This window comes from Procambarus clarkii, chromosome 70, assembly GCF_040958095.1.
Source record: "Procambarus clarkii isolate CNS0578487 chromosome 70, FALCON_Pclarkii_2.0, whole genome shotgun sequence".
NCBI classification, from domain to species: domain Eukaryota; kingdom Metazoa; phylum Arthropoda; class Malacostraca; order Decapoda; family Cambaridae; genus Procambarus; species Procambarus clarkii.
Window position 1 is genome coordinate 5,441,468 of NC_091219.1, and position 22,126 is coordinate 5,463,593.

General features: G+C 40.4%; 1 protein-coding gene across 1 annotated transcript in view; it reads left to right on the forward strand.

Moving 5' to 3' along the window:
* Window positions 1-22,126, forward strand: part of LOC123749292 (macrophage mannose receptor 1-like) — a 236,043-nt gene that overhangs the window by 130,107 nt on the left and 83,810 nt on the right. Inside the window, exons 10-16 of the mRNA XM_069311889.1 lie at window positions 87-221; window positions 396-509; window positions 6,786-6,944; window positions 7,085-7,189; window positions 7,562-7,717; window positions 18,694-18,876; window positions 20,659-20,814. Of these exons, the coding sequence (XP_069167990.1) occupies window positions 87-221; window positions 396-509; window positions 6,786-6,944; window positions 7,085-7,189; window positions 7,562-7,717; window positions 18,694-18,876; window positions 20,659-20,814 (1,008 nt within the window). The remainder of the gene's footprint in view (window positions 1-86; window positions 222-395; window positions 510-6,785; window positions 6,945-7,084; window positions 7,190-7,561; window positions 7,718-18,693; window positions 18,877-20,658; window positions 20,815-22,126) is intronic.

Here is a 22,126-nt window from a genome sequence, read left to right on the forward strand (position 1 = left end):
TACACTTAAAGAGAGAATATTAACATTTACACAGCTTTCTCTGAAATGTGGATTGGTAAATTGACAGGTAATTTGGATTTGGACAGGTAAACCGGATGACAACATTTACTGGACGGACGGGACTACTATGGACAGTAAGAACTTCACCAAGATGACGGCTCAAGACAGAACTGACGCTCTCAATGCGCAGGATCAACAATGTGTCTTTTTTGAGATTGGTGGTAAGTGAATGAGTGAGAGTAAGAAGACATTTTACTCCTTACATTTATCCAACCAAAACATATTATTAAACAATTGTCGTCTTATTTTGCTGAATATTAAGCCTATTGATTCCTGTTACTAAGGCAACAATTAATTTTAAAAATATGGCTTAAATAAATGTTTTGTGTGAGCAGAGTCGGCGCTAACTATCCCGACGTCGTCCTGGGTGCCAACTGACTGTCTCGTCCCCCGGCACTACGCCTGCGAGGTGCCAGCTGGCACCCCTGTCATCCTCATCCCTCCCTCTGGTGAGTCCTGCATCCTTGTTGCCTGTGGTGAGTCCTGCATCCTTGGTGCCTCTGGGGAGTCCTGCATCCTTGTTGCCTCTGGTGAGTCCTGCATCCTTGTTGCCTCTGGTGAGTCCTGCATCCTTGTTGCCTCTGGTGAGTCCTGCATCCTTGTTGCCTCTGGTGAGTCCTGCATCCTTGTTGCCTCTGGTGAGTCCTGCATCCTTGGTGCCTCTGGTGAGTCCTGCATCCTTGTTGCCTCTGGTGAGTCCTGCATCCTTGGTGCCTCTGGTGAATCCTGCATCCTTGGTGCCTCTGGGGAGTCCTGCATCCTTGGTGCCTCTGGTGAGTCCTGCATCCTTGGTGCCCTTTTTGAGTCCTGCATGCTTGGTGCCCTTGGTGAGTCCTGCATCCTTGTTGCCTCTGGTGAGTCCTGCATCCTTGTTGCCTCTGGTGAGTCCTGCATCCTTGGTGCCTCTGGTGAGTCCTGCATCCTTGTTGCCTCTGGTGAGTCCTGCATCCTTGGTGCCTCTGGCGAATCCTGCATCCTTGGTGCCTCTGGGGAGTCCTGCATCCTTGGTGCCTCTGGTGAGTCCTGCATCCTTGGTGCCCTTTTTGAGTCCTGCATCCTTGGTGCCCTTGGTGAGTCCTGCATCCTTGTTGCCTCTGGTGAGTCCTGCATCCTTGGTGCCCTTGGTGAGTCCTGCATCCTTGGTGCCTCTGGTGAGTCCTGCATCCTTGGTGCCCTTGGTGAGTCCTGCATCCTTGGTGCCTCTGGTGAGTCCTGCATCCTTGTTGCCTCTGGTGAGTCCTGCATCCTTGTTGCCTCTGGTGAGTCCTGCATCCTTGTTGCCTCTGGTGAGTCCTGCATCCTTGTTGCCTCTGGTGAGTCCTGCATCCTTGGTGCCTCTGGTGAGTCCTGCATCCTTGTTGCTTCTGGTGAGTCCTGCATCCTTGGTGCCTCTGGTGAATCCTGCATCCTTGGTGCCTCTGGGGAGTCCTGCATCCTTGGTGCCTCTGGTGAGTCCTGCATCCTTGGTGCCCTTTTTGAGTCCTGCATCCTTGGTGCCCTTGGTGAGTCCTGCATCCTTGTTGCCTCTGGTGAGTCCTGCATCCTTGGTGCCCTTGGTGAGTCCTGCATCCTTGGTGCCTCTGGTGAGTCCTGCATCCTTGGTGCCCTTGGTGAGTCCTGCATCCTTGGTGCCTCTGATGAGTCCTGCATCCTTGGTGCCTCTGGTGAGTCCTGCATCCTTGGTGCCTCTGGTGAGTCCTGCATCCTTGTTGCCTCTGGTGAGTCCTGCATCCTTGTTGCCTCTGATGAGTCCTGCATTCTTGTTGCCTCTGGTGAGTCCTGCATCCTTGGTGCCTCTGGTGAGGTCCTGCATCCTTGGTGCCTCTGGTGAGGTCCTCACCCTTGGTGCCCATATATACTGTATATCTGTATATATGAGGCACCATCTCTGGTTGGATTAATAAGCACTTTTATCCCCAGAGCAAAAGAACAATCCCCAAAAGAACACTGAAAGCTTACACGTGAGTGCAGTACATTGGCTTCGTCTACCGTCCCAACTTCTGTTTATCTGAATTATATAAAATAGATTAGTTATAATAAAATATTTCACAGACATTAGGGTTCTTCAAACTCCCGAGATCGCTGGCAGGAATCAAGGAAACACTGGGCATTTCCTCTATGGATTGCCACACTAAGGTATTATAATTGGAAGTAGGTTGTCCTTGACGTCTTGTTTCTTCCACAGAACCAAAATTTGTGAGGAAGATGTTTGTATACATACATATATATATATATATATATATATATATATATATATATATATATATATATATATATATATATATATATTATATATATATATATATATATATATTATATATATATATATATACATATATATATATATATAATATATATATATATATATATATATATATATATATATATATATATATATATATATATATATATATATATATATATATATATATGTGTGTGTGTGTGTAAATCACGAAAATAAACACGTGATTAAAAACGTGATACATATATGTATGTATATATATGTCGTACCTAGTAGCCAGAACGCACTTCTCAGCCTACTATGCAAGGCCAGATTTGCCTAATAAGCCAAGTTTTCATGAATTAATTGTTTTTCGGCTACCTAACCTAACTTTTTCGGCTACCTAATCTAACCTAACCTATAAAGATAGGTTAGGTTAGGTTAGGTAGGGTTGGTTAGGTTTGGTCATATATCTACGTTAATTTTAACTCCAATAAAAAAAAATTGACCTCATACATAATGAAATGGGTAGATTTATCATTTCATAAGAAAAAAATTAGAGAAAATATATAAATTCAGTAAAACTTGGCTTATTAGACAAATCGGGCCATGCATAGTAGGCCGAGAAGTGCGTTCTGGCTACTAGGTACGACATATATATATATATATATATATATATATATATATATATATATATATATATATATATATATATATATATATATATATATATATATATATATATATATATATATATATATATATATATTTACCAACGTCCCAGTCGACACAACCATAGGAATGATACTGGACAGAGTATACAGAGACGAGAGCACCCCCAAATTAGACATACCTGAGCCACACTTGAAAAGTCTTCTCGAAGCATGTACAAAGGAAGCCCCTTTCATCAGTCCACAAGGAGACATGTATTTACAAATAGACGGAGTAGCAATGGGCTCCCCCTTAGGAGTTTTATTTGCTAATTTTTATATGGGAACCATCGAAGATAGGGTCTTCAGTAGCAGACAAAAACCAACTGTATACTGCCGTTATGTAGATGACATATTCGTAATAGTAAAAGACTCAGATGAACTAATTGACCTAAAAAGACACCTAGAGAGAGAGTCAGTACTCCGATTTACACATGAAAATAGTGAAAATAACAGTCTGCCATTCTTGGATGTACTAATAACAAAAACAGGAACCTCTTTAAGCACCAACGTATATACCAAGCCCACCAACATAGGATTATGCCTGAACGGTAAAAGTGAGTGCCCCCAAAGATACAAAGCCAGTGTTCTCAATGCTTATATTCGTCGAGCGCTTACCCACTGCTCTGAATGGAGCAACGTGAGTAGAGAGTTTGAAAGAGTAACTCAGGTATTGGTGAACAACGGATATAGCAACGCGGAAATAAACGCTGCTATAAGAAGACACTTGGACCGTTGGTATAATTCAGAACCTAGAACAGAAACCACAACACCCCCAATAAAATTATATTACAAATCAACCATGCACAGTGAACATATAAAAGAGGAAAGAATAATGAAAGAAATAATCCGTAAAGGAGTAAAAAGCACTACTCCTAACCAAAACATAAACCTGATAATATTCTACAAAACCAAGAAGACTTCCGAACTCCTTATCAAAAACAGCCCGAAGCCGACGGAGAACCCTCTACAGCAGTCAAGCGTTGTATACATGTACACTTGCCCCCACGAAGGATGTAACCTTCCATGTAAGTACATAGGTATGACGTCGACCAAGCTGACGAGGCGTTTGACATGCCATCTTCAATCTGGTGCCCCTAGGAATCACATGAGACAAGCCCATGACATTACTCTAACAAGAGAAATGTTGAACAAGAATACTTGCATAATAGACAAAACCCAAGATTCAAGAAGATTACAAATTCTTGAGGCAATTCACATAAGAATAGAGCGACCTACCATGAACACCCAAATCACGGAACTATTTACTCTACCCACCATGAGAGTAAGGACAAGACAAGAACATATCGATGCCAACACAGAAGACAATGTCCAACATAACAGGCCAATTACACTGGATTAATCTTTGTGTTTAGATAGGAGATGCCTCGTATGGGCCAATAAGCCTACTGCAGCCCCTATGTTTATCCCTTATGCATCCCCCCATGTTTTCACCTTCATTGTATTATCACCTGACCTAATGCGGGTATAAAACCAACTAGTATTGTAAGATCTGTTCACTTGAGAATGAACCATGGAGGTTCGAAACGTCGTGCAAATTATACAAATAAGTGTAATACACTCTATAGTAAATCACTTCTTTTCTTCACCTTAAAAGTACGAAAATGAGTTTTGGAGAACTCCTATTTCAATTAAGCCCTGATGCTAAGAAAATAGTTAGAGGGATAGAAGCCCTAAACCAGAAAATAATAAATACAGAATATGCGGTCATATTCAATGAAACATGTTTGAAAGAAAACCTGCTGCCAGTATACACCAATATATATATATATATATATATATATATATATATATATATATATATATATATATATATATATATATATATATATATATATATATATATATATATATATATATATGTCGTACCTAATAGCCAGAACGCACTTCTCTGCCTACAATGCAAGGCCCGATTTGCCTAATAAGCCAAGTTTTCATGAATTAATTGTTTTTCGACTACCTAACCTACCTAACCTAACCTAACCTAACTTTTTCGGCTACCTAACCTAACCTAACCTATAGAGATAGGTTAGGTTAGGTTAGGTAGGGTTGGTTAGGTTCGGTCATATATCTACGTTAATCTTAACTCCAATAAAAAAAATTGACCTCATACGTAATGAAATGGGTAGCTTTATCATTTCATTAGAAAAAAATTAGAGAAAATATATTAATTCAGGAAAACTTGGCTTATTAGGCAAATCGGGCCTTGCATAGTAGGCTGAGAAGTGCATTCTGGCTACTAGGTACGACATATATATATATATATATATATATATATATATATATATATATGTCGTACCTAGTAGCCAGAACGGACTTCTCAGCCTATTATGCAGGGCCCGATTTGCCTAATAAGCCAAGTTTTCATGAATTAATTGTTTTTCGACTACCTAACCTACCTAACCTAACCTAACCTAACTTTTTCTGCCACCTAACCTAACCTAACCTATTAAGATAGGTTAGGTAGGGTTGGTTAGGTTTGGTCATATATCTACGTTAATTTTAGCTCCTATGAAAAAAATTTGACCTCATACATAATGAAATGGGTAGCTTTATCATTTCATAAGAAAAAAATTAGAGAAAATATATTAATTCATGAAAACTTGGCTTATTAGGCAAATCGGGCATTGCATAGTAGGCTGAGAAGTGCGTTCTGGCTACTAGGTACGACATATATATATATATATATATATATATATATATATATATATATATATATATATATATATATATATATATATATATATATATATATATATATATATATATATATGTCGTACCTAGTAGCCAGAACGCACTTCTCGGCCTACTATGCAAGGCCCGATTTGCCTAATAAGCCAAGTTTTCCTGAATTAATATAATTTCTCTAAATTTTTTCTTATGAAATGATAAAGCTACCCATTTCATTATGTATGAGGTCATTTTTTTTTATTGGAGTTAAAATTAACGTAGATATGTGACCGAGCCTAACCAACACTACCTAACCTAACCTAACCTATCTTTATAGGTTAGGTTAGGTTAGGTAGCCAAAAAAGTTAGGTTAAGTAGTCGAAAAAACATTAATTCATGAAAACTTGGCTTATTAGGCAAATCGGGCCATGCATAGTAGGCTGAGAAGTGCGTTCTGGCTACTAGGTACGACATATATATATATATATATATATATATATATATATATATATATATATATATATATATATATATATATATATATATATATATATATGTCGTACCTAGTAGCCAGAACGCACTTCTCAGCCTACTATGCAAGGCCAAATTTGCCTAATAAGCCAAGTTTTCCTGAATTATTATATTTTCTATAATTTTTTTCTTATGAAATGATAAAGCTACCCATTTCATTATGTATGAGGTCAATGTTTTTTTATTGGAGTTAAAATTAACGTAGATATATGACCGAACCTAACCAACCCTACCTAACCTAACCTAACCTATCTTTATAGGTTAGGTTAGGTTAGGTAGTAGAGAAAGTTAGGTTAGGTTAGGTAGGTTAGGTAGTCGAAAAACAATTAATTCATGAAAACTTGGCTTATTAGGCAAATCGGGCCTTGCATAGTAGGCTGAGAAGTGAGTTCTGGCTACTAGGTACGACATATATATATATATATATATATATATATATATATATATATATATATATATATATATATATATATATATATATATATATATATATATATATATATATATATATATATATATGAACATTATTTAATAGTAACTCAAAGTGGTAAAGGTATATGTTTGTGGCGCAGATGAACGGTACTGTCCAGATGGCTGGGAACAGAACGGCGACCACTGCTACCTGTTCAGTACTCAGGAGATGACGTGGACAGCCGCCTCCTCTGCCTGCTCCTCCCAAAACGCCAAGCTCGTCTCCATCCACACCTGGACAGAACAAGATTTCGTACACAGTGGGTACACCTGTTATGAGGAGCTGTTTAGCCTCGTGATGTTGACTAGTGTGGAACATTGAACTGACACATGTCCTCCTGGGCATTCTTAACCTTTATCTACACAGTAAACTTGAGAACGTTCTTTCCTCCTTCTGCAGACCGCCAGGGAGGAGGAAGTTGGCTTGGCTTGAATGAACGCCAGTCTCCAGACGCTTGGCGCTGGAGCGACGGTTCCAGCCTCACGATCACCAACTGGAATGTGGGTAAGGATGTCAGGCCACGTTAGCACTGGTTAAGTCTCTTGAGTGAAGTGACGACACCTGCTGTGTGTGGCTGATGACTCTGGTCTCCTGGCCATGATCTTAATTACCTTCTCTAATGGGATCTTAACTGGAATTTTAATTATATGAATAATGCATATTGATTAAATTATTATTTGTTATTTTTTTGAAGGAAACATATGAGCGTTAATAATTGAAATCTAAGTATTTAAATCATTATGGTAAGAATTAATTCATGAGGAAGTAATGAGTATGTGAGTATGATGAGTGAGGAAAATGAGCACCAGTAAGAATATGAGCCACTTTCGTATGTCATTGTGCTTTGTAGTTAATGCTGAAGACATTATTACCTAGGTGAACCCTCTGGCAACGAGAACTGCGTCCAGATGCTGGAAGATACAGGCAAATGGAACGACTTTCCTTGCGACCAAACGTTACCGTACACATGCAAGATGGCGGCCTCCACCACCCCCATCGGCACCATCACCACCACCACAGCCCAGCCAGACAGTGAGTCTCCTCTACACTCACCTGCTTATCTTCCTTCACGCTTCAACTTATCATGAACAACAATCATGTAACAAAAAAATATATAATGAATATTAACTTATTCTTCAGACGTTACAACAAACTTTGCTTTCAAACGGCATCTGAATTTAATAGCTTCTCTTCATCAATTGGTGGTAACCTTGCCAGAACAATCCCCCAGACCCAGACACATGTTAGTTCATATCTCACCGGCAGCTATCCAAACTCTCTACTCCTTTTACCAGTCAGCCCGACAGACTTTATATCCTTAATTCAATCACTTAAAACCAAAGCTGGGAACATTAATGAAATACCATCTATGATATATAAGAGTGCTGCCCCTGCCTTGAGCCACCCATAGCTCTGCTATTCAACAAATCTCTAGTGTGTTATACTTTTCCTGATATCCTTAAAATAGCAAGAGTGTCGCCAGTTCATAAATAAGGCGAGATAGCTAAAATAAACAATTACAGACCAATATCAAATCTACCTATACTTTCAAAAATATTAGAACAAATTATTTATAAACAGCTCTATTTCTAGTTTGTAAAACTCAACATATTAAGTCCCTGCCAGTTTGGCTTCCGTTCCCAAAAGAGTACCAATGATGCAATTATTAGTCTGCTTAATATAATCTACACAGCCCTTGACAAAAATGAGTTTCCAATTGGCCTCTTCATTGACTTGAGAAAGGCGATTCAAGAGCCTTTCTGGCTCAGGAAAGGATACTGTTAACCACAACTACCTCTTACTTAAACTTCACAATTATGGAATCCGAGGCCTTGCCCTGAACTATATTCGATCCTATCTTAGTGACAGATACCAATATGTATCCATCAATAACATAACCTCTCCCACTCTACCATTAACAGCAGGAGTGACACAGGGCAGCATCTTAGGACCTCTCCTATTTCTTACATTCATCAATGATTTATCAAATGTTTCTAACATTCTTAAACCTATAATATTTGCAGACGATATTCCTCATATCGTTCTGTTATCATATTCCTCATTCCTGTTCTGACCCCAACCCCCACACACTAAATAATATTGTAAATAATAAATTAAAAAAAAGTCCACTAATGGATGTCAACCAACAAACTCACACTAAACATAGAAAAGACCTACTACATCTTATTTGGGAGAAAATTATCAAATATAATTAAACTTGAAATATACAATGTTAACATTAGCAAAAAAATGAGGGAACGTTCCTTGGGCTATACATAAACAAGACTGAACTTCAGCACCCACATGCAACACATAACCAAGAAAGTCTCAAAAACGGTCGGTATACTCTCTAAAATCAGATATTATGTTCCAAACTCTGCTCTCCTCCCATTATGCTATGCGCTAATCTATCCCTATATTACATACGGTATCTGTGCATGGGGTTCAACCACTGCAAATTTCCTTAAGGCCATCATCACCAAGTAAAAACCTGCTATCAGAACTATAACAACCTCTGCAGCCCTACAACTATAACAGACAACACACAGCCCCTCTGTTTAAGTCCCTTAACATGCTAAACATACACTCACTCTACACATTCTCATGTGCTATTAACATGTACAAATCTTTGTTCCTAATGCTAATCTTGATCTGAAACTTTTCCTTGGTAGATGTAATAAAACTCTATGAGCACCACACCAGAAATATATATTTCTTTGATATCCCCAGAGTCAGACTAAATCTGTGCAAACACTCCATGCAAATAAAAGGACCCATTAAATCAAATTAATGAATGACAATTTACTTAACACTTTCGCACCCCGGGCATGCGCGCCGCCAACTTAGCGGTCACGCCCCAGGCGTGCGGGCGAGCGCGCGGCGACATCGAAATGTGTATACTCATTTCAGTTTTCTCACCTTGATTCTTGTGCTATGTCGTTCGCTTTAGTATAATTGTGTTCGCAATAGAATTCCCTACAGGTGTATGGGCATATAATGTTCAAAAGTCTGGCGTGACTCCCCGCAACAAAGCGTAAAGTTACCCGTGAACGAGCACCAATTTGCACACCGCAGCCTAATGTGTATACTCGTTCAGTTTCATAACATTAATTTTCGTGTTACGTCTTTCATTTTAGTATCAAATTGTTCGCAATATAAGGGCGCGTATTTTAAAACTATTCCCATAATAATAAAGCAATAACTGGAATTTTAACAAATATTTTAATTTTGGACGCTCATCATCACAAAATTATTTATATCTTTCCAGTGTTCTGACATAAATTTTCGTGTTACGTCTTTCATTTTGGTATCAAACTGTGCGCACTCAAAAGGCGCTCATTTTGAAGCTATCCTGAAGTCGATCAAATAATAAATGAATTTTATACAAATATATTTTTATCGGACGCGAGAACAGTCTGATGCTCGGACTCGAGAGAAAGAAATCGGACGCCAGAGTAGTTCGAAGAGTGCGTTATTATTACTAACATCTTTATTGACAGAATTAATTACAATTTTGCCTAATCTGAGATTTCAATTAATTCTTATTAAAGTGAGGATAATGCTGGTATTCACTGTAACGCAGGACAGAGGGTCATAAACAAGACAATAAGTCTAATCTGTAGGCTGAAGTGTGGGAACCGACCTGTGAGATTTATATTTGTTTAATTTATATGAATTTATATATACGTTAATTTATATACTTCGATAGCAATTTGTATAATGATAAGTGGACTGTATTTCTGCAATAATCTCATAATCTCACAAATCGATCCTCTACACATTAGGGGGGGTTTATATTTATATATATGCAGCCAATCAAACTACAGAATTAACTACATACATTGAAGAGGTTCCTTATCTTATAGTACAGCAGGTTAGTCCACCAGGTATAACTAGGTTGTAGACACCAAATTATCCTCTTTGAGGTAGCTTCCATATCACCCAGTAACTGGTGCACAAAATCTTCCTCGTCTTGACCTGTCAAAAGTGCGCTAGCTGTGAAGCCAGAATCCTATATATGACAAGTATTTCAGAGAAAACTGTACATGGAACATGAAGACCTGGCTTCATTACCTTTAGTTTGAGGCTTCCACGTGCTCTAACCAGCTCACCCTATATAATGACATTAATGGCCATAAATGAAGATACATGGGTTTCGGAAAGAACACTTAACTTGAATTTGTAGACAGCGTGTTGAAAATGGTACACCTTTGGTTTCCATAACACTACGTCCAAGTAAAATTAACAGGAGCCGAATTTGCTCCCGTGTGAGCCTCTGGTCTCGTATAAACAATGGCTGTTTAACACTCCATGCTATTGATGTTACTGGCCGACATTGTCCAGTTATGATAGGAGCTAAATTTGCTCCACACGTCTCGGAGGTGACACAACAATGGCTCCCTCCTTCCTCCCTGACGCCTGGCCTACTTTGTCCAGATTTCAGAAAGTGATAGAAGGGTCACATTTACTCTACTTTAATATTGATAATTAAGTTAATTTATATAAGATGTTTTTATGATGGTAAAGTCCAAAGACTAATGTATTTAAGAATAATTCCCACCATAATAGGTGGTGAATTATAATAGTATGTGGTGATGATATCCCGTTTTCTATAGACGGTAATTCCACTACAAGTTACGTTTTCTATGGGTTACTTGTTTATACAATACAGCTATTATCTGTATGATATATTAAATGGTGTCGGATTTTCCGACATAATTCCCCAGGGGTTGCTCACGGGTCGAAGTCCTAATTAGAACAGACGAACACCGATACTCCTCCTTCGAATTATTAGATTAATTTGATGTTAGTAGTTAGTAATCACACATTTGTGCGTCTGTTCGTACAGGACGGATGTCCCGTACTAGAGTTGCAGGGGTTAGAAGTCTAATGCGATTTCATTTCCCTGTCAACTCTTGAAAGGCTAATATTCAAGCCTTATTACATATTATTTAACCCAGAAGACTGGATGTGATCAAGTACTACAGTCAAGTATGATTCAGGGACTGCAGTGAGATCAGTGACATTAGATATAACTTGAAGTTTCTTCAGGTAACTAGTCACTGATATATAAACACTGAGGCCCAAGGAATACATCTTGATTAAATAATAAATGTATCAAATCAGTCATCAGATTTATTGGGGTTTAATTTAGTTAATTGATTCAGAAGATTGAATAGCTCATCATTAAAGTAAAGTATGGTTCTGAGACTGCAGTGGGTTCAGTGACATTGGTCGCAGTGACTTGTAGCTGTTTTAGGCTACTGTTCGCTGATTTGCCACTGAGGCCTCATGAACTCATCTTCAGCTTCAAATGATGATACTAACATCAACCTCTGTTGGTATAGTCAGCTGTAATCTCCTTAGTATAATGCTACTGGAGAAATATAATCAGCTGACAAATTTAGATTTCTATTGGTATTGTTTATCTGCAGGCATAGGTCTCCTCAGGCTTGATACTGGGCCTGAGAGTAATTTACCTCCTGCAGAGTTTAACATGGTTATACCCTGATATTTAGTAGGGCTACCGATGAATCGATGGCAATAGTCTGTCCCAACAAGGAGACCGAAGTCAATGAGGTGATCAGACTTAATATTATCTGCTAATTTTATTCCTCTATTTCTCAGGAATTTGGCTGTTGCTCTCAGACCTTGAACTTGTAGGTCTACTGGTATTTTGTCCACCACAATGGCTTGTACTCGACAGACGTACCTGCCTAAACGTACTGATGGTTGTACCACCTGGTAGACTTGAGGTCCTGCATCTGTTACAAACCCTGAGATGTTGAATGACGTCTGGGCTACAGGCCTTAATTGTAGTTCATCTGCCAACTTTTTAGTGATATATGTTCTCTGGGATCCTTGGTCAAACAACCCACGGGTATGGACCTTGGCCCTCTTATTCAGGATGGTAATTTGGGCAGTAGGCAAAGTCGTATTACCTTTAGACTTTGCCGATTGGACACTCTTTGTTTGTTGCACCTTGCAGTACTGTACTGTGGTGGGAATGCTATCTTCCACCTTGGGGTTTGGAGACGTTGTTTTGGTGTCTCTGCACAATGCTGCATGGTGTTGACCTTTGTTACACCTATTACAAGGGTGTAATTGGGTATCACAATCCTTGATGTTATGTTTCCTGAGGCACCTCGTGCAATGTTGCAAATCTTTGAGTCGCTCAACACGGGCGTCACTATCAGGATAATTAGAGCAGTGGTACATTGAATGTTTCTCATTGCAGAACAAACATGTTCCATAGCTTCCAGTACCCTTTGGTGTCACGTTCTTGGGTGACACAGTAACTATAGGCTTGGAGGGTCCCACTGCATATACGCCCACACTGCCACTGTTCCACTTTGGTGTTGAATTATATTGTCTAGATTGATTTGGAGTACCTTTGGTACTCTGTGGTTTACTATTATTGGTTTCTGAGGGTTTACTTGGTGGTTTTAATTTGTCATGTGTTCGTAATTGATGAACTACTGACTTTAAACCTTCAGATATTTCATTCATAGATAAGATGCTTTTATTGTAATGAGCACTCATTTGTCTCAATATGTCCCTAGGTATTTTCTCCTGGACAATTATTTTCAAGACCCACTCAGCCCCGTTTGTATCTGCTGTCAGGCTGAGGGCATTGATCAATGATTCTACCTCCAGCTTGAAGACTTGGAGTGAATCAGCTGAAGCCTCCGGTGGGGGTAAATGCAACAGCTCATGAACTAAATGTGATGTTCTTACTTCTGGATCAGCATAATTATCTTTGAGGAGTTTTACTGCCAGATCATAGCCGTCATTAGTTAATCTCAGATGGGATACTACTGTTTTAGCCTCACCTGATAATTGGCCTTGCAAATAAGAGAATTTACTACTCTTTGGTAAAGATTGTTTTGAGTCTACAAGGTCAACGAATTTGTTCCAAAATTCGTCCCAATCTTCCTCATCTTTTCCTGAGAAAGTGGGTAAATTAATTGGAGGGAGTCGAGCTTCTGCTTGACTCGTATTAGATGCAACTGTTGTTGTTGTTGCTGTAGTTGTTGCCTTGTTCTGGGCAATTAATTTGACATAAGGCTGTAACGTGGCCTGAGTGTGATCTTCATAATTCGCAAGATCAACCATAATGTCGTCTATTTCTGTTTCTGATAAATTGGTGTTGGCAAGTTCAGCCACATATGTTGCTATTTGACATTTGATTTGCTCAAATTTACCTGCAGCTGCTTGATAATAGCTTTCCAGGTCAGCATAATCAACTGTTGATTGTTGTGACAAATCTTCACATTTCTTGATCTGTCTTGTTAAGTGGCCTTTAAGACCTGCAAGGGTTCTTTTCATTCTCCCTGTATTATCCATACTGGCTAGTTGGTGAAGCCTTGTGGGACTTGTACTTGGGCTGCTCATAATACTGAACAAGCTCTAATGGTAGCCTAGGGTAAATTCTGCACTCACTAGGCAATAATCCTACCTCTACTAGAGGTTAGCACTTAAAATTAATACACATTATATATATACAATCATACACACTAATGATTTGAGTGATAAACCAGTGTCACTGGAAGTACCTTTAGGTTAGCTCTTCTATATCACCCCAGGATGGTAGAGACACTAATTAATCACTCAAAGGTGTAATGATCATAAGTAAATTATTATATATACAACTCAATTCGAGTTGATAAAAATTACACCCAAAATAGGGTCTGGACCATTCATTAATGGTGTTAGGTTGTTCAATATAGTACAACTGACTATGGTAATAATGGGACTAGGATGAACAATAATAGTTCAACTAGTCAGTGGTTAATATCCTACCCTGTTGTGGGTTGGCAATTAGTAAATATTATACTGTGATCACTAGTGCAATTTATAATAAATAATTCTCTATTTTGGAGAAATAATATACACCATTATTGATAATAGCCTCTTAATTAGCCTCTATGAAACTTCTAATATTATCAAGAAGTATTAAATATTATTAGTGACCTCGCGAAATAAACTCCACAAAATTCGTAGATAATCTCTCGCGAAATGTAACACCACGAAATCCGTGAACAATCTCGCGACACAGTCACTAATTTGGCTGGCTTCTATATTAGCGCTGTCATTTCACAGAATAACACTCCACCAAATCTGTGGGTGTGCATGAAACCGCTGATGAGGCAGATCTGAACTGAGGGAGGCTCCTGAGCTCCCTCGAGGCTACGCTTCCGTCTTTGACTGGCTGGCCTTTGTTTAAATAACACTGCACTAGTTTATTTAATGAATCCACTGGTTAACTGGTTCATCCGGTACTAAGATGACCAAATGTGGGTTCAAAGGACCGAATATTCCGGTTCCGAAGGTCCAAACAATGTGGGAACCGACCTGTGAGATTTATATTTGTTTAATTTATATGAATTTATATTTACGTTAATTTATATACTTCGATAGCAATTTGTATAATGATAAGTGGACTGTATTTCTGCAATAATCTCATAATCTCACAAATCGATCCTCTACACATTAGGGGGGTTTATATTTATATATATGCAGCCAATCAAACTACAGAATTAACTACATACATTGAAGAGGTTCCTTATCTTATAGTACAGCAGGTTAGTCCACCAGGTATAACTAGGTTGTAGACACCAAATTATCCTCTTTGAGGTAGCTTCCATATCACCCAGTAACTGGTGCACAAAATCTTCCTCGTCTCGACCTGTCATAAGTGCGCTAGCTGTGAAGCCAGAATCCTATATATGACAAGTATTTCAGAGAAAACTGTACATGGAACATGAAGACCTGGCTTAATTACCTTTAGTTTGAGGCTTCCACGTGCTCTAACTGGCTCACCCTATATAATGACATTAATGGCCATAAATGAAGATACATGGGTTTCGGAAAGAACACTTAACTTGAATTTGTAGACAGCGTGTTGAAAATGGTACACCTTTGGTTTCCATAACACTACGTCCAAGTAAAATTAACAGGAGCCGAATTTGCTCCCGTGTGAGCCTCTGGTCTCGTATAAACAATGGCTGTTTAACACTCCATGCTATTGACGTTACTGGCCGACATTGTCCAGTTATGATAGGAGCTAAATTTGCTCCACACGTCTCGGAGGTGACACAACAATGGCTCCCTCCTTCCTCCCTGACGCCTGGCCTACTTTGTCCAGATTTCAGAAAGTGATAGAAGGGTCACATTTACTCTACTTTAATATTGATAATTAAGTTAATTTATATAAGATGTTTTTATGATGGTAAAGTCCAAAGACTAATGTATTTAAGAATAATTCCCACCATAATAGGTGGTGAATTATAATAGTATGTGGTGATGATATCCCGTTTTCTATAGACGGTAATTCCACTACAAGTTACGTTTTCTATGGGTTACTTGTTTATACAATACAGCTATTATCTGTATGATATATTAAATGGTGTCGGATTTTCCGACATGAAGCACATGTATATCATGGTTACAATCAATGTTTTAATATATGAATATGTGAAAACAACTTTCTATTGTGCACTGCCACACAAGGGCAGGGATGGGTTCATAAGCGATGCAGCTTAGAAGTAATATAAATAAAAATGTTCTTCATTCTTTAAAATGGACAAGCAAATTTTGGATAAATTGTCGGGATATCGTCCAGAACACCTGAGTCAATGAAATAGTTACACAGTTGGTGGTACAAGAGGTCAGGAGGTCTAAAGTCTTTTACGGTTTCACATTCAACAATATAGTGTCCTAGTGAATGCATTAAAGGTTTATCACAGAGTTTACAATCTGAATATTCTGGTAATAGCTCAGCCTCACTAACCTGCCAGATGTGTCTATAGCTAAGGCGAATTCGTGCAATGACTACATCACATTGCCTGGTCCGGTTACTGTGCTGACCATACAAATACCTATTATTACAAAACTTGTCATAGCTTTTAATACTGCAGCTTTCAGGTCTCTTGGCATTTCTTAGTTCTTCTAAATCTGAATTAATTTCTCTAATTTGTATGTTTCTAATAATTGCATTAGATAGTCCAAAGTCATAATCAATGTTTTCTTTCCTGCAAACCTCATTGGCCAATCGATATACAAAGTCATGTTTTCCAACTCCAACATGAGATGAGATCCACACAAATTTTATACAATAGTTATTATCATTGGCAAAAATTACATTCAATTCAATATTACAAACTTCTTCCGACATACATTGTGATGGTTTATTTAAGGACTGCAGAGCACTTTTAGTCGCAGAATATCACTCCAACACCATTGAGTTTAAGGTACTCAGTGGCGTGCTTGCCCAGATGTTCAGTCTCTGTGTACTAGACATGATCATTTCATTCCCTTTATGCACAACCTGTTCTACCAGTGCCTAGCTGCACGGAGCCATCATTAAAGGCATAGGATTCCGTCGGTTTGAGAGTTTGAAGATGACTGTCAATAGCTTCTAATGTTATACATCTTATAGTTCCAGTGTTATACATTTGATTGACACTGATGGGGGTATAATGCAAAGAGACCTACACATCTTTCCAAGGGGAGAATATAGTGAACAGTTTTATCAGGATTAAGAGACACAGTCAGTTTCAGAAGATTATAGACACAACAACTGAGCCACACACTGTAAGGAGCTTTTTGCGGCGAATTAAGGGAACAATCAGAATTGTTTAGAATGGATCTCAATTTAATTTGAATAGAGCTGAAGGGGACCATTATTTTTCAAAGTTTTAGCGCAAAACATAGTACTAAGTAGAACTATTCTTTCGTAAATGGAAGGTAATTTTAGTTCCTTTCTCATGTTAACAATTCTGACAGTTCTTGGACAACCCAGGATGATGCGCATGGCATCATTCTGTACTACATCTAGGCCTTGTAACTGTTTAGGAGAAAAATTAAGAAGATGCAAGGCATAATAATCAACAACAGATCGTATAAAGGCAATTTAAAAACTACGAGTATATTTTATGTTAATGCCAAATCCTTTACGCTCAAGAGTTTTGAGAGGTTAAAGACGCTCAACAAGTTTTTTGCGCAGGTTGCTGATGAGATTTGTATCATTAACCTCGACTCCAAGATACTTATAAGACTCACAAGTCTCCACGGGCACTCCATTAATAGTATAATTAACATGAAGAGAATGGGGAATAAGAACCCTTGTTTTATCAACAGAGATCATGAGGCCACATTCTACTACTTTCTTGGAGAATGCATCAAGTAACACTTGTAGCCTTGGTTTACTGTGTGCCATAATACAAATATCATCAGCATAACATATGACAGCTTCAGTAGGTTGTACAGGTATGTCATGGATAAGTTTGTGCATAAGTATATTGACAAGCATAGGGCTTAGGACACCACCTTGAGGTGTGCCTAGTTCGAATGCATCTGTTTTTGCACTTTTAACTCCTTTAAATAGGACACTAGCGACACTAATTCCTCTGAGCTTCAGTAGTAGTCAGGGGAAAGTCGAATACTCCAGTTTGGCAGCAGGATGCTGCTTCTGGAAACTTTCCTTATTAAGACTACTCAATAGCTCGGTCAACTGAGTATCGGCCTCACACACGTGGGGTCCAGGGTTCGAGTCTGCTAGAGCCCAGGTGGATGGAAAGAACCCAGTTTATGGAACTCACTCACCAGTGAATAAAATAATTGTTCAACCTATGTCGTATTCAAAAGTAAAACCAAAAGTACCTAAATTCATCCTCATAGTTTTCTACTTTGTGCTTCAAACTCACACCAGGTGTGGCGCCACAATATGCTCTCACACCTGGTGTGGCGCCACAACATACTCTCACACCTGGTGTGGCGCCACAACATGCTCCCACACCAGGTGTGGCGCCACAACATGTTCCCACACCAGGTGTGGCGCCACAACATGTTCCCACACCAGGTGTGGCGCCACAACATGCTCTCACACCAGGTGTGGCGCCACACCATGCTCCCATATCTGGTGTGGCGCCACACCATGCTCCCATATCTGGTGTGGCGCCACACCATGCTCCCACACTAGTGTGACGCCTCCACGCTGCCCACAGCTTCAGCGTGCGGTTGGGACTGGACAGAGAACCCAGTGACGGGGGAGTGTTACCGCCTGGAGCTGGAGGAGCTGACCTTCGCTGACGCCCGCGCCGTGTGTCTGGAGCAGTGGTACGGCGAGGGACAGTCCTCGCCAGACCTCGTCTCCCTCTACTCTTCACAGGAGCAGTCATTTGTTTTCGGTGAGTTGCTTCTCCATTCCTGTGTTTACTGTGTTAGTGAGGACAATGTTGTACACTTGGACGTGACTGTTGTGCCAGTTAGTGAAGACAATACTGTACACTTGGACGTGACTGTTGTACCAGTTAGTGGGGACAATATCGTACACTCGGACGTGACTGTTGTACCAGTTAGTGAGGACAATACCGTACACTTGGACGTGACTGTTGTACCAGTTAGTGGGGATAATATCGTACACTTGGACGTGACTGTTGTACCAGTTAGTGAGGACAATACCGTACACTTGGACGTGACTGTTGTACCAGTTAGTGGGGATAATATCGTACACTTGGACGTGACTGTTGTACCAGTTAGTGAGGACAATATCGTACACTCGGACGTGACTGTTGTACCAGTTAGTGGGGACAATATCGTACACTTGGACGTGACTGTTGTACCAGTTAGTGGGGACAATATCGTACACTTGGACGTGACTGTTGCACCAGTTAGTGAGGACAATATCGTACACTTGGACGTGACTGTTGTACCAGTTAGTGGGGACAATATCGTACACTTGGACGTGACTGTTGTACCAGTTAGTGGGGACAATATCGTACACTTGGACGTGACTGTTGTACCAGTTAGTGAGGACAATGTTGTACACTTGGACGTGACTGTTGTACCAGTTAGTGAGGACAATATCGTACACTTGGACGTGACTGTTGTACCAGTTAGTGAGGACAATGTTGTACACTTGGACGTGACTGTTGTACCAGTTAGTGGGGACAATATCGTACACTTGGACGTGACTGTTGTACCAGTTAGTGAGGACAATGTTGTACACTTGGACGTGACTGTTGTACCAGTTAGTGGGGACAATATCGTACACTTGGACGTGACTGTTGTACCAGTTAGTGAGGACAATGTTGTACACTTGGACGTGACTGTTGTACCAGTTACTGGGGACAATGTTGTATACTTGGACGTGACTGTTGTACCAGTTACTGGGGACAATGTTGTATACTTGGACGTGACTGTTGTACCAGTTAGTGAGGACAATATCGTACACTCGGACGTGACTGTTGTGCCAGTTAGTGAGGACAATGTTGAGTGTTGTACACGTAGATGTGACAGTAGCATAATGGTCTGAGAAGTGGGTTCGCAACCGAATGGTCCCGTGTTCGAGACGTTTGGGCATATTTTCTAATAATGTTCACCTAGCAGCAACTAGTTACCCGGGAGTTAGTCAGCTGTTGTGGGTTGCATCTGGAGAACGTCAGTAGTTAACCTAGTGGGACCTCAAGGAGTCTAATAGACTTTCTGGCCCCCTGGCAATGGGAAACCACACATAAAAATACCGCAGCAGGAATATACCTATTTCACTCTTATTATGAATAACGGAATTTACGTAATTACTAACGGGGTTAAACCTGAGAACACATTGCTTTAGTAAAGGAAGGGAACTATTAGGGGAAAGCGCCAAGCCATTATGACTATATAGCACTTGGAAGAGATCAGGATTAAGCTTTGGGATGGGACGGGGGAAGGAATGGTGTCCAAGCACTTGGACGGTCGGGTATTGAACGCCGACCTGCATGAAGGAAAGACCATTGCTCTTTCATCCAGCCCAAGAGGTTGGTTGCTTTAGTAAAGGTAACGTTCACAAACCAACCAACACGCACCGCACGAACGGTATATCCCCTCCTGGCATAATAACATCACTTCATATCAAGACAATAATTCAGCTATTTTAGTGACTCATGTTTGTGGAATAATTCCTATGTACACGAGGCTGGAACTTGCAGACCTGGTGGCTAGACAGGACCTGAGCCAGACGGGGCTGTGGATTGGCATGAAGAACGACATTGACGGCAACAGATGGATGGACGGAACACCCGGAGCTTACTTCAACTGGGCTGACGGTGAACCCAGCAGCTATGATTTCGACGAGAACTGTATTGGTAAGTGGTCCGTCTCACTGTGATGGTAAGTGGTCCGTCTCACTGTGATGGTAAGTGGTCCGTCTCACTGTGATGGTAAGTGGTCCGTCTCACAGTGCTGGTAAGTGGCCAGTCTCACTGTGATGGTAAGTGGCCCGTCTCACTGTGATGGTAAGTGGTCCGTCTCACTGTGATGGTAAGTGGTCCGTCTCACAGTGCTGGTAAGTGGCCCGTCTCACTGTGATGGTAAGTGGCCCGTCTCACTGTGATGGTAAGTGGCCCGTCTCACTGTGATGGTAAGTGGCCCGTCTCACTGTGATGGTAAGTGGCCCGTCTCACTGTGATGGTAAGTGGCCCATCTCACAGTGCTGGTAAGTGGCCCGTCTCACAGTGCTGGTAAGTGGCCCGTCTCACTGTGATGGTAAGTGGCCGGTCTCACTGTGATGGTAAGTGGTCCGTCTTACTGTGATGGTAAGTGGCCCGTCTCACAGTGCTGGTAAATGGCCCGTCTCACAGTCCTGGTAAGTGGCCCGTCTCACTGTGATGGTAAGTGGCCCGTCTCACAGTGCTGGTAAGTGGCCCGTCTCACAGTGCTGGTAAGTGGTCCGTCTCACTGTGATGGTAAGTGGCCCGTCTCACAGTGCTGGCAAGTGGCCCGTCTCACTGTGATGGTAAGTGGTCCGTCTCACTGTGATGGTAAGTGGTCCGTCTCACAGTGCTGGTAAGTGGCCAGTCTCACTGTGATGGTAAGTGGCCCGTCTCACTGTGATGGTAAGTGGCCCGTCTCACTGTGATGGTAAGTGGCCCGTCTCACTGTGATGGTAAGTGGTCCGTCTCACTGTGATGGTAAGTGGTCCGTCTCACTGTGATGGTATGTGTGAAATTTTATATGAATGACTCTTGTACATCCGTTAACTTTAAACTGAAAGTCTAGATGGGCCTCTGGTGGAAGGGACTGTTTAGCTGACACATTAAGTGTAGTAAGCAGCTCATTCCCTACTCTAGAGACCATAGAAAAATCATGAGGCGCGAGCAAACGCCGAGACCTCAAAAGTTTGAGATCCCTATCACTAGGCCGTCGACCTCCGTCATTCGCTGGAGCAAATCTAACGGGTAAGTCACGGTACTCACATCAATATTCATTGATGTGTGGTGCTATGAATTCTGCTCGAGGCTCAAGAAGCAGTCTCAGATTAATAGCAATAACTTCAGGTAGCGTGGCAGAATATATGTAAGTCATTAATAGTGCGAGGTGTAACAAAAGACAGCGTTCAACTTTAACAACACAGTTTATTCAACAAATACTAACACCTACAACAATGAAAATATCACT